Genomic DNA, 18,135 nt, shown 5'->3' on the forward strand with positions numbered 1-18,135 from the left:
CTGGCCACAGTGAGGCCGGGCGGCGATGGGGGCGTGGGGGAGGGGCAAGTCTACAAAGTCAAAAGCGGGTTGGAGCTCCAGCTCTGCTCCTAAATCCTGCTGTAACCGCATTTATAAAGGAGGGGGCTGGAGCACACAACCTCGGAGCTTGCTACAAGAGTACAGTTACCTTCTCTGCGCCTCAGGGCCAAACTGAGGCGCCGCGCTGGCGTTGGCGATGGCGTCATCACGACCTCTGGCACCACTTCCGCTTCTGTGGCTCCTTCCGGCAGCCCGGGGAGGGAGGGGGGGAAGGAGAGAGAGAAGCAAACCTGTGCAGCCTCCGAGCGCCAGGGGGCGCTGAAGCCGCTCCTGTGGAACCGGCTACTCTCTCCCAGATCTCGCGACGGTTTGAGGTAGGGGCAAAAACGCGTGGCGCACTCGCTGGAGGAAGCCCGAGACGAGCTCCGCCCCAGCTTCCTAAAGTCTCGCGTGAGCTGCTTTTTCGGCCTTTTGGCTTTCAGAGCGGGATCATGGCGGTGGGCAAGAATAAGCGCCTCACCAAAGGCGGCAAAAAAGGAGCCAAGAAGAAAGTGTAAGTATTGACTAGCGCCCGGGGTCCCCTGGGGGGGGTCCCCCGAGGCGGACGGATGGGCTTCCAGCCGCGGGCCAGGCGGGATGGCCGTGATGACGGGCGGATTGGGCTCGGCCCAGGCCCAGAGCGCCGGGGCCTGGGGCCGGCGGAGGCCGCAGCCGCGAGCCCGAGTAGCTCGGGGAGGAAGGCGCTGGGGCCCGCCGTTCAGCGTCCGGAGCTTTGGGCTCTCGCGTCGCGCCCAGGCCCGATCTCCCGATGTCCCGAGCGGACGCTCCCTCTGCGCGCCTCCTCGGAGCTCCCCGCCGAGCCAGGGCCGCCGAGGGCTGGGGGCGTGCTCCGGGACTTCGTGGCTGTCATGATGCCCCGCGAAAGTGCAGACGAGCGTGCGTTCGAGTTCGGTTCCGTGCGACCGGCACCCCGTGAAACTGCACTTGGACTGGAGGCGGAAAGCGTGTGGGGACAGTGGAGGCCGGCCGGGCTTCCTTCTGGGGACGTGTGTGTGAGTGTGTGCACGCAGCCTAGGCGCACGGTGCCGCTTGAACACCCTGCGTGTCACCGTGATCCAGTCATTGAGAGCGCTACAGTTGGAAAAGCGCTTTAGAGATGGGAGGTAGGGCCGTGGGGGTCACCTCCACGTTGAAGATGGGGAAGCTGAGGCCGCGTTTGTTCAGGCCCAGGCCTGAGTTGAGCCCCGAGGCCGGCCCTGCGTCAGGTGTGCTGGGTTTGTTCCAGCTTGGTTGGGACGTACGTTTTTCCTTAGCGTATATAGAACTCCAGGGTTGCCAGAGGCGGTGGAAAGGAGTCATTTTTCGGTGGTTGGTGGCCGTGTTTATGGATTTCCTTAGTGTGTAGCTCCCTATGGGAACCTTTCTTTTTAGTTCATTATTGTATTTGTTTTCAGTGCTCTTCAGGCACTTTCACGTAACTTAGATTTTTTCCCCCTACCTCCCCTCTCCCTCCCTGAGATGGCATGCACTTTTATATAGGATCTGCACATACATTCCTATTACATTTTCACTATGGTCATGTTGCATAGAATTAAAGTGAATGGGAGAAATCATAAAACAGAACCTAACACAAAAGAAAATGATCTGCTTCCTTCTGCGGTCCAGTTCCATAGTACTTTTTCTGGATACGGAAGGCATTTTGCCTCGAGTCTATTGGGAATTTTTTAGGTCCTTGCATTGCAGTGAAGATCCAAGTCTACCAGAAACATTCCTCTCACACTGTGGTTGTTGCTGTGCACAAAGTTCTCCTGGTTCTGCTCCTTTCACTCAGCATCAGATCATATAAGTCCTTCCAGGCCTCTCTGAAGTCTTCTTGGTCATCATTTCTTGTAGCACAACAGTATTCCATTACATTCATATACCACAGTTTATTTAGCTATTCCCCAGTTGATGGGCATCCCCTTCATTTCCAGTTCTTGGCCACCACAAAGAGCTGCTATAAATATTTTTGTACATGTGGGACCCTTTCCCATTTCTATGATCTCTCTGGGATACAGCCCTAGAAGCGATATTGCTGGCTCAAAGGGTGTGCACATTTTTGTAGCTTTGGCCATGGCTCCAAATTGCTCTCCAGAATGGCTGGATCAGCTCACCACTCCACCAACAATGTATTAGTGTTCCAGCTCTCTCACTTCTTCAACACCTGTGGGAACGTTTCTGCTGTTGCCAGGGCTTGGGTCAGGATCTTACTGACTCTGAGACCAACTTTCCAGTATACCAGGCTGTCTTTTGTACAAATAACAAGTAGCTAACTTGTGTCTTTTTTCTGCATTCATAAAGGGTGGATCCATTTTCGAAGAAGGATTGGTATGATGTAAAAGCACCAGCTATGTTCAACATTCGCAATATTGGCAAGACACTGGTCACAAGGACTCAAGGAACAAGTAAACGTCTTTTTGTCTGTGTGGCTTGGGGTGGTTCCTGTTGCCAACCACCTTTTTCCACTAGATGCTGGTTACAGAGAAGTGATGGAATCCAGGTGGTGATGTCAGGAATAAAGTCTGGGGAAAACAGTTGATAGCTGTGATAAGAGTAGCAAAAGCTTTTAATGCAGTTGAATACAGCTTAAGATGTGTGATGATCATAAATCCTGTTGAGGTTTTTTAAATGTTTTCTTCACAATAACTGAGGTAGATCAGTGCCCCTTCTTCTCCATGAACTTCCTGTGCTATCTTTAACATCTAAGCTAAGGGCTTGGTGACAGCTCTTTTTTGTGAGGTGGGTTTGATGTTGCTTTTGTGGTTTGTGATAGTAATGAGAAACCTGATTTTGTTTTGTAGAAATTGCCTCTGATGGTCTCAAGGGTCGAGTTTTTGAAGTGAGCCTTGCTGATCTGCAGAATGATGAGGTGGCTTTTCGTAAGTTCAAGTTAATTACTGAAGATGTTCAGGGTAAAAATTGTTTGACTAATTTCCATGGAATGGACCTTACCCGGGACAAGATGTGCTCCATGGTCAAAAAGTGGCAGGTAAGGCTTGTGTCCTGCATGACTAGATAGTTGTAGCTTTTGTTGCAGCACTTTAATTTACAATGAAAGATTATAGGGGCAGGTCACTTCACTGTTGTTAGGTTCCTTTTTCAGTTAAATAAGTAGGCAATGTTATCACATCTACATCTAGAGCTAGGTTCTGGACCAACTTTTGTGTGTGGGGGGAATTGGCCTGTGTGGTTAAATAGAGCATTGATAGAAACTTAGAATATTTAATATAGAGGATATCCTGTAGAACTAATTTGTTTAATAACAGGAATTTTAGTTTAAACAAGTTGTTTTCCTAACTGGCTCTTCACTAAAAACTGTATTCACAGGATAATACTGGGGAGGAAACGTAGCGTAATGGCACTGGAATCAAAAGACTTGATGCTTCATCTCAGTTCTCTGTTGCTTAGTCTTGGGACCAGTGGCAAAGTTTCTGAGCCTGTTTACTCTTTAGTCAAATTGGGAATGTTAATAATAGTCTTGGCTAGCATAGCAAAGTTGTTGTATCTAAGATTTGAAACTGCAACATGTAGGACATGTAGGGGCAGGAGAAGATATTCTGGTGTTTCTCTAAGTAGCAATCTAGATGTAAAGATAGTTTAGACCATTTGCTCAGTCTTCTACTTAATGCATGCTCGGAGGAAAAGCAGTAGCATACCAAGATTTTTGACATGATGGCTATGGGAATGAAGATAAAAAAAATGGGCCCAAATGATATGTAGTGATTATACTGTTACATTTTTTTCTGACATTCCCTTGTAAATTAGATAAAAGTTTCGGACTCCTTTCTTTTAATGATTTCATGTTTGGTAGAAAATTTGTCTTGTAGATCCTCAGAGGGGATTGTACATTTAATTTGCACCTTAACCTTCAGTGTAATTTTCATTATAGTATATTGTGTTTTAAAATAACTTTGCACTAGTTAGTTATTTATATTTTCCAGAATTTTTCTCACTGTTAAAGAAACCTTTTATCTTGGATTTAATACTGATGGAAGAGCTTGGATGGACTGAGAGAATCTTAAAAAGCTTACTTAGAACAGAAAGAGATCTGTTTACATTTTACTGCTATATTTAAACATGTTCTGGTTTTTAAAAGATAATTGAATTTGAGAGAAGATTGGAAGTTTTTAGGTAGTGATATAAATGGGAAATAATATCTCTAATTATATTTAGTATTTTGGAATTCCAAAGAACATCAGGAAATATATTTTTAAAAGGTACTAGGGCAACCAAAAGAGAAACCATAAAATTAAAGTGATCTTAGGCTGATTGGTGCATTCTTGTGTCTCTTTCTTGGATCTCCTCCATCTTTTGTGCAGATTCAGATTGTTTTACTCTTAATTTTACTTAGAGTTCAAACAAGTGCTATCTGATTTTGAAGGTGTCCAGCATGGGCAAAAGAGTGGAGAGCCAATAAAAATACATGAGAACTCATCAGCCCAATGCTATTTAGGTGCAAATATAATTTAATACAGATTCCTATTTCCTGAGGTCATAGCTTTTATTATGACTAATATTAATTATGAACATGAATTATCAATATAAAAGTTCGCTCTATGTTTAAGAAGCTAGGGAAATTATATAGGCAAATTTCTATCGAAAAAGTTATTCAGGTTTTGTCTTGCAGCTGTACAGGGAAGTCAGCAACCCAAAATTTATATCTAGAGGGCTTTGAATAATAGCTCAGATAATGTTCTAAAAATGAAGTTTGGAGTGATTTAAAAGAGCACTATTTATGTCTCAACTTGGATGTTGGAGGTTTTAGAATTTTGTAAATAGGAAGTGATTAAAATTGTCACCTTTCCTGAAGCTGAAATGAGAATATCTTCTAATTTTCTAGACCATGATTGAAGCCCATGTAGATGTCAAAACTACTGATGGGTACTTGCTCCGCCTCTTTTGTGTTGGTTTTACCAAAAAGCGCAACAACCAGATCCGTAAGACCTCTTATGCCCAGCACCAACAGGTTCGTCAAATTCGTAAGAAAATGATGGAAATCATGACCCGAGAGGTGCAGACAAATGACTTGAAAGAAGTTGTCAATAAACTGTAAGTATCCAGGTTTCTGCCTTCACAGAAATAGTTATTCTTGAGCCTCAGAACCACGGGAGTTCATAAGAAATAACCAAGACAATAACCAGGGAAAAGCTTTTTTTTCCAGTTCTCTGGACATTTCCTAACCAGTTAGAGTACAATTGGTTTCTTTTGCTTTTAAATGGATACTTTTAACCTCATTGAAATGTTCATTGTGGAGCAGGAACTGCCTTTTCTCCCCTTGTTCCAAACAGTTGGTTGTGTTTAAAGGAACATACTACTGTTTCCTTTTCATCTTTTTTTGTTGTTGCTTTGTACAAACATCTATTTCCTCTAATGAAAAAAGATCAGTCTAGCCTTCTTGGCATGTGTGGTTCTTGTCTCTTTCTTTAAGCCCTAAAAGATAACACCAAAGAGCTGCTTCTCATGGGAATAAATGATGAAAACTGTTTCGGTCCCAATTGATATCTAATGATAATACACTATTCTGATATTCTCATGCAGCATGGAGATTTTGGAGGTGTTTCTGAATCATTACTGAATGGACTTTAACGTTAGGATTTCTTTTTAGAATTCCAGACAGCATTGGAAAAGACATAGAAAAGGCTTGCCAGTCCATTTACCCTCTCCATGATGTATTTGTCCGAAAGGTCAAGATGCTCAAGAAGCCCAAATTTGAATGTAAGTCATACTGAAATAATGAATTTCTTAACTGCAGCATTAAGAGGGAGGGAGGGAATGATGACTATAGTTTTGGTCCCAAATGGTGTTCCGTGCTTGCGCTCATTTACTGACGTTCCCAGATCCAGACCTGAGGTTCTTGACTGCTGTCTGTACCTGTTTGCTTCTGAACTATACAATAAACTAATAGTGGATGTGCTTTTCTTTTTCCTTTCAGTGGGAAAGCTCATGGAACTGCACGGTGAAGGTGGTGGCTCTGGAAAACCTTCAGGAGATGAGACGGGCACAAAAGTGGAAAGGGCTGATGGCTATGAACCACCGGTTCAAGAGTCTGTCTAAAATAAGAACTTTTAAAGATTGAAAAATAAAAATTTATCATTGTGATGGTTTTGGGTTTTTTTTTAAAGGTTTATAAATCAAATGGCAGTAATCTTTTCTGCTTAGAAAACCTCATAAATGTGACAAGCAAATGGCTTGATATTACCCAATGAAATTGTATAATTGCTCTGTAAATAAACTTGTTATAAAACCATTGGGATTATCATGCAAGATGGGTTCAGCAGGAATGGAAGATTTGAGTCACTCTCATTTTATCAATGAAGTTTACAAAGTATTTGTAAATCCGTTTTTTATTTAGCCATTTAATCCTTACAACCCTGGTGGCAAAAAGTGTCATGTGTTGTTTTGGATAGGTTTTAAATAAAAAAACTGATTTCAAGTTACTGCCTGTTAAGACAATGCTGTTCAAGTCATTTTCGTTTGTGCCTGGCTTTTCATGACCAAATGGTCATTGTTGTTTTCTTGGCAAAGATGCTGAAGTGTTTTGTGTCCTTTTCCAGATGTAGGAAACTGAAGCAAACAGGGTTAAGTGCCTTGCCTAAGGTTCTGAGGGTGGATTTGAACTCACGAAGAGGAGTATTTCTATACTAGGCCTGGTGTCCTGTCCACTGAGGCAATAGCAATTAGTAGCAATAACTAGAACAGAGATCTCCTGAGTGTAACCCAACCCAGATTAAAATGTAATATGGAAGTGTTTCTTTTTGAATTTGATAACCAGTATAATTGAAATAAGTTAAAAACTTCAACACATTAAGGGCAGTTTAGTTTTGGGTTTTAGTAATTATGGATCTGAGGAAAAACTTGGGTGAGTAAAGATCAAGAGAATGATAGAATTAACTCGCTGCTCTATTGGGGATTCTTAGTACTTGTGAATCCAACAATTCTGTTGGCTTTAGTTCTGACCATCAAGTAGCACCTCTGGAAGAGAGGAAAACCACCTGACTTTCTCAGAAAAAAGATAATGAATTCTAGAGAGCAATAGGTTCAATTAGCAAATCACGAACAATGGAGAAATGGGCCTTTTATGTGAGAATGGTCACCTGTACCTGTAAAGCTATTAGAGAAAGTTCAAGGCCTTTAACTGTTGTATTCCTGCACTCTCAACATTTCATATGGTAGGTAACATAAAGGATTATGTTACTTTGCTAGAAACAATGTCGAGTTTGAAAAGGCAAGATGGCTTAATGAGATTTGTCATTCCCTGAATGCTGCCTTGTAGTAGAATTACCAGGGACTGGGTCCCAGCACTTGTACGTATCACTTTGAAAGGAGTAAGCCAGAGGTGGAACGGGCAAATGGATGGTTTTATAAGACATCAAATTAAGGATTACAGTATCAAATTGGAAAACTTATCAGTACCAGTACAATAAAAATGAAGGGTATATATGAATCATTTCTTTCATGGAGTCAGAGAAAAAGTACTAAATGTGCTAGTTTTTCTACATTTGTTGATAGTTTCCTACCAAAAGGGCTCATCAGCTTCTTTTCCTCAAGGGAAAGAACGGATATCATGACTACTTTATTAAAACTCAACATTTAACGGAATGTTACTCTGAAATGTAAAGTACGCCAGTATAGAAATCCTCCCTAAAGGGGCAGTACTTGAAAATACAGGTGTAAGCAATGCTCTCTGCCCAATCAAGATTCCTTAAAAAAAAATCCAGAATGTATGACCCCGACAGACAATGATTGGCTAAATGCATATTTAATTTACACATATACCACAATATCTGAGTTAATCCATGAATTTACAAAATATTAACATTGTTTTGTGTTGCTTTTGTGTGGAGACAAGTTCTATGTGATGCCTTGTGGTTACATGAGGATTCTTCAGACTTCTTTACAATGGCTGATTTTCCAGATAACCCAAATAACCTAATTCTTTAAGAAGAATCTATCCATATTATAATGCATTAGAGAACATATTTGAATTTCTAGATAGCTACAATCACTTTAATATAAATTGTCTAGATTGAGGACCTGAGTTGGAACTTGTCTTCTTTCTTCCTTGAATGAGAAAATTCAAGGTCCTTGAGTTGTTCTCTGTGAAACTCTGGCTGATTACAAATGTTGCAAAGAAAATGTCAATCTTAATAACCCAATAAAATAGATCAATTCTATTTGTTACTTGGCATCAAGGAGAATGTCAGGGTGCTTAAAAAGGCTCTGATGATGTTGCAATCTCCCAAAACGTCTGTAGATGGCAATATTGCACTGTATTAGCAACTTTCCCAATCCTTTTTCCAACTACAAGTGGAAAAGTAGGAGTTAGGATCTCTGACTTCCTATTAGAAGTTTTGACATGCTTAGTTAGACTACTAGTGTTTATTTGGAATGGTGTTGCAATGTAATTGATGTGGCACCAACTGATCTGACAAAAGACAAAGTGTGCTAATATTTACCAAAGTGAACATTCAAAACTTGATCTATTCAGCAACATTTGCTTAAGGTCAGTTCATCTTAACTTGAGAAAGAGCTTTATGTTAATAAAGTCAGTTAAGACATACTAACAGCACTGCTCTGTCTCTAACTTTTAACCTATTGGGGAGTTTTTTTTTTCCCCTTGACTTTTCTCTAATATCCAGTTCTAGCCATAACTTTCAGCAAATGTACTGATTTTTTCAGATTCATTGCCTTTCCTCCACAGAGCTTAAGTGAAGGCACAATAGGCATGACCTTGTCCCACTGGGCCATATAAAATGGGACATTTTTTATGGTGGTCTCTAATTCTTAGAGGGAAAAGTGCACTTTAGAGTCAAAAGAGAGAGTAAGTCATACAGTACAACAGTAAACTTAATGTCTCTCAAACTCCCCTTTAAAATGTAGCTTTTTAACCTACATCACATAGTTCAACTCTGTAAACATTTCCTTAAATGTCATATTGAGTAACCTTGGCTGGAGATATTTCTTCACTGAACTGCTTCTCACTCATTAAAGAAAAGAAATTCTGAAGGGTGACAGGAATTGGCAACATACTGTATCAGGAAGTAGGTTTTCTTCTAAATTTTCTGCCAAATCTTTGAGTTGCCTGATAAGATTCACAGTGTTAGCATAGAGGGGGAGCCTGTGAACATAATGACTTCATCATACAGCAATCATCTTGAACCTAGGTGAATTTGGCCTTACATTAAAAGGCCACACCACATGGTGGTGGTGCCTGTGAAAACTCAGAAGTCACATTTTGGCTTCCCGTGGATAGAATGGGTAACAATGTATGATTGATTGCTCTATCCCTGGTTCTGGCATCTGGTAATTATGGGCAGCTTCACTGTTTTCCAGGGAACTTTGTGAACTAACTTGAAAAGAAATTATCTATAAATTCAAAGTATTCATAGATTTAAAAAAAATAGTTATTTGAGCAAAGAAACCTGCAGAAAGCTTTTCCAGCTAAGATTACTACTACTTCAATTAGGTTTATAACTATTAAATTTTCCTGTTTACTCCTTTCTAAAAGCCCAAATTTTACAAGGGATTTCACCCCCATAGTGGAGTTTTCACACACATTACAGCGAATCTTAATTTAAAAATAATTAAAAAGAAATTCCAGGCAAAAGCGGTTTTGTTGGTAAAACACATCAAAGTGGTAAATAAAGCCAGCAGGAGAACTATTCTCTTCAGCTGCTTAACTCTGAGTCTCTTCAACCTTCACCAGAGCTCCCATTCCCACTCTTAACACCCTACCTACCAGAACCCTGTCAGAGAGAGTCCCTACCACAAAGTACAAGGAACAACAAAAAACGACTTCTAAACTATTAGTAAGTTGAGTATTGCACATACAGTGTTGGGCACATAATGGACTATTGACTGACTGATTGATTTTTTTTTTTTGGTTGATGGAAGGCTATAAGAGCTGAAAAGGCATCAGATTTATATAATTTTTTATCCAGTCAAACTCAACCCCTCCAACATACTTTGGAAAGTTTTATATTTCTAAACATATTTCTCTTCTGCCAATGTGTTTGGAAGATTGTCTTCAACTTCCTTGGTTCAGGCTCACAAATTATAATTGATTTGGTCTTACAAATCAACTGCTTTGACCAGGCGCTTGGAATCCATCATGACTGCTAGCAGGACAGTGGCTTTACTTATTGTAATCACCATAAGGATAAGGAGGGAAAAGAAAAACAAAAAAAGAATCAGGGTGAAATTATCTACGGGGCTGATTTACATCACCTCTGTGGAGAAATTTGCTTTGGGGATCTGCTTGCTGTTTTGACAGTTGCTCCGCAGTCTAAGACTTCTGCATATGATTCATAATGCAGTAACAGAAGCAGCCACAGCGTATGAATTACCAAGGTAATTCGAAGAAAATGAATTTTTCTCTGGATACCAGTAATTGTCACAGGAGTGTTCTCAGATGCAGGAACTATGGTAGGTGATAGCCCTAATAAAGTAAAGCATATATTGAGGGGGTAGAAAGAACTATGGCAGGCAGGTTAGTGCTGGGGGCTTCTGAGAGGCATATTTCAAGGGTGCTTTGGAGGTTTCACAAGGCAAGAAAGTTACAAGGATTAAAACGCACCATTCTTTCCTTCTTCCCTCCCAATCCCTGTTAGAGGCTGCAGCCTTTGAATGGAGCCATTACAGTGCGTTATTACACCCTGTGCTGGGGAGGTTTTCATAAGCCTACCCATCATAAAGCAGGGACTTGCACTTAAAATAAAGGATATGTACCCAAGCTGTTATAATTACATCTGAATATCAAAAATGTAGTTTGTTACCAACCATAAGATATGTAGAAAGCATAAATGTCTTCTTAAAGAAAAAAATTAATAAGCAAGGTTAATTTGCTTGTACTGTTAACATCCCAACTATGTAGCAGTGGTCTGCTTGAAAGCCTTTCCCACTCTGGCATTTTTCTGTGCTGGAAACTAGAAATGACCCTGCTAATTCTGCCTGGGTTCTTCAAGCGGATCCATAGTGTGTGGCTTAAAATGTACAGGCTTCTATCATGAATGAAAATGTAAAACCCAGAAGTTTTCCACTCTCAGGAAATTCTAGGGTACCATGCTTACAGTATAAAAAAAAATAGTGCAAAAACATATATTTGATAGTCAAAGTAATAGTTCAAGTGATACCAAAGGCAAGGAGCATTTTGTGCTGGCTGAGTCACATGCTTCTTCCCATTGCACAAACAAGGTTCACTCTTAGGATGCTTGTAGAACCTGAACGTAGTTTTTGGGAAAAATTCCAAATCTTCCTGCTCGTTCTCCACTCATCCAATCTTCATCTACAGATTCCAGCTCTGTTATTACATCACCAGCCTGTAGAAAGAGAGGTTTTTCAAATGGTGACTAGCTTCTTATGAACAAAACCATTGAGAACAGGACTACCTGGAGAGAGCCTATGAATCAGCACCACTTTTTCTATGCAAAACAATAATCTTAGTATACTTAGACTAGTAGACAACAATCTGAGTACAATTAGAAAAAGATGACAAAACACAATGGTAAAATGGCGTTCAGTGATGCCATTTGCTTTCATGTTCCCTTTTCTCAAGTTCTTACATTTATGAGTTTCCCATTCTGTTCAGTTTTTTCCCCACTTTTGTTCACTCTTATTCTCCTCTCCATAAATAAAGATCCTCTCAAAACTAATCTTGTCTTTAAAGAGTTTTTGTTGTGTTGGCTTTCATCATTAAAAAAAAGAAACATTTTTCAGTCTTCAGTTGTACTCCCATGAAGATGGACTCCCTACTTTCATTTGCCCCCATAGATCATGGTTCTCTTAAGTTTTTATTCTTTCAAGTTCCAGACCATCTCTCACACACAAAACCCTAAAATATTTTTCCTAGCTCTACATTATTGAGTCACAGATTTCCAAATTTGCAAAGCTTTTAGAGACCCCCTAGTTTAACCTGTACCTGCACATGAATCCCATCTATAATGATCATGACACCCTGTTTCTGCTTGATCTACTACCTCCCAAGTGTTTCACCTGTGGACAGCTCTAAGAGTAAAGAGGCTTTTCCTCACATAAAGCCTAAATCTCTTTCTTTGCAATTTCCACCTATTGTAGAGACTGACGCTATGTTCATTATTTTTCTGTCTATTCTAATTCTCTTTTACTTTTGCCTTCAAAAGATAAAAGGAAGAATTTTTGAATCTAGAATCACAGGAATTAAAGATCTTAGATAACATCCAGTTCAATATCTTAACTTAAAAGATAAGGAAGCTGGGCCCTAAAGAGATTAAATGACTTGCCCAAAGTCTCACAGAGGGTTAATGACATTATATAACATACTTTTGGTTCCTGTTCCACAGTTTCTAACCATTTCTTGGATTTCAACTATAAGACAATACAACATTCTGATGCTTTTGGTACTGATGTGGCCAGTTTAAAAAAATACTTGAAAAAAATAAGAATGAATGGACTTTATTTCTGGTTCTTATGGTGCTTCTTGGAAAAAGCTGTATATGTTAGGTCAGGACTCTGGTTTTCCTTTGTAGAAAATGGGGCTGAAAACTATTGGTTGCCAACTTCCATTAACTCTTAGTGCCTGTTTGGAATATATAAGCCCAGTGAGGCAAAGTAATTATGAAATAATTCAGCATATAAAGAGTTAAGCTCCTTCAGGTTCACAGACTATGACTATAACACTAGCTTCAATAGATTCTCCCATGGAAACTATAGATACTGTTACTGGAATAGTGCTAAAGAAACAATATAACCATCACTCATTCTATGGGAAGTCTGAGTGAACTAGAGAAAGGAGGATGAAGAGAACTTCCTTTCTTAGAGAACTGTTTCAAATTGTTTCTTATAAAGAAACAAGAACAAAATTTTTCAGAAAAGACTTTAATATCCTGAGAATTGAAAGGTGGGACTGTTTCAAAACCTGAGAAGTTCTCAGCTTAGTGATATTTAAAGGTGATGGTTGGTGGTGGTCTTTCTCACAAATGCTATATTGAAAATAATTATTTATATTTGTTTCATTTTTTGCCTCACCATAAATAGTATAGTCAGTAATTCTAATGTTTATTTTAGCCTAAAAGATGATGGAGTGTGTGTGTGTGTGTGTGTGTGTGTGTGTGTGTGTGTGTGTGTGTGTGTGTGTGTGTAAGGTAGAAGACTAGAAAGGTGGGAGAGGCTAGGTTTGTGAAGTGGTTTGAATGTCAAACACAGGATTTTGTATTTCATTATATAGGTGACAGAGAGCCACTAGAATTTATTGAGGAGGGGGTTGACATGGTTGAACCTACACTTCAGGAAAATCACTTTGGTGACTGGGTAAAGGATGGCAGGGTAGGCAGACCAACCAGTAGGCTACTATAGTAGTTCAGGCAGGAGATTGAGGCCTGTGTCAGAGTGGTGCCAGCATTAGAAGAGAGAAGGTTTATTTGAGAAAGGCTGCAAAGGTGAAATCAACAGACTTTGGCCACAGATTGAATATGGGTGCTAAGAGATAATGAGGAGGGGACTTCTGGGAGCCAAGATGGTGAAGTGATCAGTAATTGCTATCTCCCTCCCCTTGTTGACCTCACAAAGTGCAGAGAATATTTCCCCAGGAAAAATCCTGGAACAGTGGGAACAGCAGAAGGGTAAACAATCTCTTAGCCTGTGAGGCTAGGAAGATCACTAAGGAGGGTCCCTCTTCCTGAGTCTGAAGGGGACCAGGGCAGGACCAGAGCTATCCCAGACAGCTCCACCTCAATAAATCAGGAGAAGATCCTGAGTCCTGGGGGGGTAAATCCCACAACTGCTAACACCAGGACCCCAGGTGTGCCTTAGCACCCCAGGGGAATGGAGAAGATACTAGCATAGATGGGATCACCAACCACTGAACTTACCTATGATCTAGGTCAGCAGAGAAGATCTCCTGTGGCCAGACCCCCCCCTCCCCCACACTTAATGCAGCTAGCTCAAGGGTAACTCTGGGGAAACCCCAAAAGACTTCACCTGGTCTCTGCTTTCCAACACCAGCCAGCTCAGTACCAGGTAAGCTGCAGCATTTTAGCTTCTAGCTGAAAAGAACCAGAGGCCACACAAAGCCTCAAGTTTTAGGCACAAGAAATGTGGAAAAAAGCACCCCATGTCCCAGATGCAGAGATCTACTTTAAAAGCCAGGAAAAGAGTGATCATCATGAGTAAGAAGCAAAGCAGAAAAGAAAAGATCGTATTTCTATGGGGGCAAGACCAAAATATGAATACCAAAGAGGTCAGCATTGAGACTGTACTCCCATCTGAAACTTCAGAAGCAAATATGAACTGGTCTGAAGCACAAAGAACTTTCTTGGAAGAGCTCAGGAATGATTTTAAAAACCAAATTAGAGAAATAGAAGAAAAACTGACCAATGATTTTAAAAATATGAAAAAAGAATCACAGAAGAATTTAAAAGGAAAACTGGACAAATGGAAAAGGAAGTACAAAACCTAAGTGGAGAAAATAACTCCTTAAAATGAACAATTAGACAGATGGAAAAGGAGATGCAAAAGTTAACTGAAGAAAACAATTTGATAAAAATTAGAATTGGGCAAGTAGAACCTAATGACTCTATAAGACATCAAGAATCAGTCAAACAGAATCTAAAGAATAAAAATATAGAAGAAAATGTAAAATATGTAATTGGAAAAACAACTGGCCTGGAAAATACATCCAGCAGAAAAAAAATCTAAGGATTATTGGTCTACCAGAAAGCCATGATGAAAGAAAGAGCCTGCACAATCTCTTCCAAGAAATCATCAAGGAGAGGGTGGACCCAAGATGGCAGAGTAGAAAGACACACCTACTCTACCTCTACCCCTGCAGCCCATAAAATACCTGTAAAAAATGACTCTAAACAAATTTTAGAGCAGCAGAAGCCATAAAACAACAGAGTAAAACTGATTTCCAGCCCAAGGTAGCCTGTGAGGCTGACAAGAAAGGACCATCGCACAGGACATGGAGCAGAGCACAGCCCACAAAGCCCAGCCCAGCCTTGCCCATGTGACACCAGTAGGAACAGAATGGGAGCAGACCTTGGGAGCAGAATCCCCAGCAGCAGCAGCTGTTCCCAGATCCCTCAACCCACAAATGCCAAAGACAGCTTCAAAGGTCAGTGAGAAAGATTTCTCATCTGGATGAGAAGGGAGCAGTGTCCTCCCCTAGTTCCAGCCCCAGGTGGTTGTAGCATCCATTTTTGGAACCCTTGGCTTAAAGACCCTGGGGGAATTGAGCCTCTGATCTGAGTTTCATCCCTGAGTGGTGGCCTGGGGGTGAGGAAGAGTGCTGGTGTGGTGGAATTGGTGGAGGCTCTGGAAAGGGAATTCCACTTGCAGATCCGGGGCAGAAAAGCTTTGGTAGCTTCCAGACCAGAGAGCAGCCCAGAAGAGGAGTAAACTCCTCTCCCTTCCCCAAAGTATACCCTCCTCTTGACAAAGGACTCAGAAGTCAAGTAACTAGTTGGAAAAATGCCCCCAAAAGGAAAAAAAAATAAGACTGTAGAAGGCTACTTTCTTGGTGAACAGGTATTTTCTTCCATCCTTTCAGGATGAGGAAAAATAATGCATACCATCAGAGGAAGACCCAAAAGTCAAGGCTTCTGCATTCAAAACCTCCAAAGTAAATATGCAATGGTCTTGGGCTATGAAGAGCTCAAGAAGGACACTGAAAATCAAGTAAGAGAGGTGGAGGAAAAATTGGGAAGAGAAATGAGAGTGATGCAAGAAATTCATGAAAAGCAAGTCAACACCTTGCTGAAGGAGACCTAAAAAAATGCTGAAGAAAATAACACCAAGGCTAACTCAGTTGGTAAAAGAGGTCCAAAAAGTGGATGAGGAGAAGAATGCTTTAAAAAGCAGAATTAGTCAAATGGAAATGGAGGTTCAAAAGCTCACTGAAGAAAATAGTTCTTTAAAAATTAGAATGAAGCAGATGGAAGCTAATGACTTTATGAGAAATGAAGAAATTACAAAACAAAACCAAAAGAAAGAAAAAATAGATGACAATGTGAAATATCTCTTTGGAAAAACAACTGACCTGGAAAATAGATCCAGGAGAGACAATTTAAAAATTATGGGGCTACCTAAAAGCCAAGATAAAAGAAAAGAGCCTAGACATCATCTTTCATGAAATTATCCAGAAAACTGCCCCTGATATTCTAGAACCAGAGGGCAAAATAAATATTGAAAGAATCCATTGATCACCTCCTGAAAGGAATATTGTAGCCAAATTCCAGAGTTCCCAGGTTGAGGAGAAAATAGTGCAATAGCTAGAAAGAAACTATTCGAGTATTGTGGAAATACAATCAGGATAACACAAGATCTGGCAGCTTCTACATTAAGGGACTGAAGGGCTTGGAATGTGATATTCCACAAGTCAAAGGAACAAGGGTTAAAACCTACCCCGCAAAACTGAGTATGATACTTCAGGGGGGAAAAATGGCCATTCAGTGAAATAGAGGACTTTCAAGCATTGTTGATGAAAAGACCGGAGCTGAATAGAAAATCTGAGTTTCAAACACAAGAGTCAAGAGAAGCATGAAAAGGTAAGCAGGAAAGAGAAATCCTAAAGTTGAACTTTTTACATTCCTACATGGAAAGATTGTATTTGTAACTCTTGAAACTTTTCTCAGTATTTGGGTAGCTGGAGGGATTATACATATATCCATCCATCCATCCATCCATCCATCCATCCATCCATCCATCCATCCATCCATATATATATATAGAGAGAAGGCACAGGGTGAGTTAATAGGAAGGGATGATATCTAAAAAAATAAAATTAAGGTGTGAAAGAGGAATATATTGGAAGGAGAAAGGGAGAAATAGGATGGGGCAAATTATCTCTCATAAAAGAACAAGAAAAAGCTTTTTCAATGGGGGGAAAGGCGGGAGGTGAGAGAAAAAAATGAAGCTTATTCTCATCACATTTGGCTTAAGAAGGGAATAACAGGCACACTCAATTTCATATGAAAATCTATCTTACACTATAGGAAAGTAGGGGAAAAGGGGATAAGTGGGGTGGGGGAATGAAAGAAGGGAGGGCAAATGGGAGGAGGGAGTAATAAGAAGCAATTACTTTAAGGGAGAGACAAGGTCTAAAGAGAGAATAAAATTAATAGGGGGCAGGATAGGATGGAGGGAACATGACTATTATGGAAGTCTTTAGCAAAACTACACATATATAGCCTATATTGAATTGCTTGCCTTCTCAGTGGGGATGGGTGGGGAGTGAGGAAGGGAGAGAAGTTGGAACTCAAAGTTTAAGAAATAAATGTTGGGAATTCTTTTGCATGCAACTGGGAAATAAGAAATACAGGCAATGGGGTATAGAAATCTATCTTGCCCTACAAGAAAAGAAAGAAGATGGGGATAAGGGAAGGGAGGGGTGTGATAGAAGGGAGAACAGATTGGGGGAAGGGGTAATCAGAAAGCATGGTGTTTTGGGATGGAAGAGGGGAGAAAATTTGGAACTCAAAATTTTGTGGAAATGAATGTTGAAAACTAAAAATAAATAAAGAGAATAAAAGAGAAATCATCAAGGAAAATTGCCCAGAAGTCCTGGATCCAGAGGGCAAAATAGTCATTGAAAGAATCCACCATTCACCTCCTGAAAGGGATCTCAAACTAAAAACACCAAGAAATATCGTTGCCAAATTCCAGAGCTATCAAGTGAAGGAGAAAATACTGCAGGCAGCCTGAAAGAAACAATTCAAATATCAAGGAGCTACAGTCAGGATCACACAGGACCTTGCAGCTTCTACACTAAAAGATCAGAGGCATTGGAATATGATATTCCATAAGGTGAAGGAGCTGGGACCAAGGATCAATCACCCAGCAAAGTTCAGCATAATCTTTCAGGCAAGGAGATGGACATTCAATGAAATAAGGGATTTCTAGACCTTCCTGATGAAAAGAGAGGTATAAAAAGGCAAATAGGGGGAAAAAAGCCTGTTATTCAATATGGGCAAACTGTTTACATCCCTATAAAGGGAAGATGATACTAGTTGATTTTGAGAATTGTATATTTATTACAATATATAAAAGGGATACACAGAGATAGAGGGAGTGGTGTAAAGTAAATAATGTCATGATAAAAAA

At 40.3% G+C, this 18,135-nt stretch overlaps 2 protein-coding genes and 2 non-coding genes across 9 annotated transcripts in view; 3 read left to right on the forward strand and 1 right to left on the reverse strand.

The window, feature by feature from the left end:
- Positions 1–263: 263 nt before the first annotated feature.
- On the forward strand, positions 264–6,497 carry RPS3A (ribosomal protein S3A). Its single transcript, XM_072621240.1, has 6 exons — positions 264–574; positions 2,362–2,465; positions 2,862–3,049; positions 4,901–5,109; positions 5,666–5,775; positions 5,993–6,497. The coding sequence occupies exons 1-6, from the start codon at positions 513–515 to the stop codon at positions 6,112–6,114; spliced, it is 795 nt and encodes a 264-aa protein (XP_072477341.1). The 5' UTR covers positions 264–512; the 3' UTR covers positions 6,115–6,497.
- LOC140512928 (small nucleolar RNA SNORD73) lies at positions 3,744–3,811 on the forward strand. Its single transcript, XR_011969981.1, has one exon. It is a non-coding gene; the product is annotated as a small nucleolar RNA SNORD73 (small nucleolar RNA).
- LOC140512927 (small nucleolar RNA SNORD73) lies at positions 5,526–5,589 on the forward strand. Its single transcript, XR_011969980.1, has one exon. It is a non-coding gene; the product is annotated as a small nucleolar RNA SNORD73 (small nucleolar RNA).
- Positions 6,498–9,873: 3,376 nt separating the features above from the next.
- The window catches only part of SH3D19 (SH3 domain containing 19), a 209,560-nt gene continuing 201,298 nt past the window's right edge, over positions 9,874–18,135 (reverse strand). For 5 of the 6 annotated variants that reach the window (XM_072621236.1, XM_072621235.1, XM_072621234.1 and 2 more), the window contains one exon: positions 9,874–11,378. In XM_072621236.1, the coding sequence (XP_072477337.1) occupies positions 11,262–11,378 (117 nt within the window). In that variant the 3' untranslated portion in view covers positions 9,874–11,261. The remainder of the gene's footprint in view (positions 11,379–18,135) is intronic. The other variant, XM_072621238.1, reaches the window with a different exon arrangement.

The sequence above is a fragment of the Notamacropus eugenii genome, chromosome 6, assembly GCF_028372415.1.
Source record: "Notamacropus eugenii isolate mMacEug1 chromosome 6, mMacEug1.pri_v2, whole genome shotgun sequence".
NCBI lineage: Eukaryota > Metazoa > Chordata > Mammalia > Diprotodontia > Macropodidae > Notamacropus > Notamacropus eugenii.

Coding starts and splice junctions, on each gene's coding strand:
- RPS3A (XM_072621240.1), top strand. CDS start 513: ATGGCGGTGGGCAAGAATAAGCGCCTCACCAAAGGCGGCAAAAAAGGA. Junction 2,466..2,861: donor CACAAGGACTCAAGGAACAA/GTAAACGTCTTT, acceptor TTTGTTTTGTAG/AAATTGCCTCTGATGGTCTC. Junction 5,776..5,992: donor CAAGAAGCCCAAATTTGAAT/GTAAGTCATACT, acceptor TTTTCCTTTCAG/TGGGAAAGCTCATGGAACTG.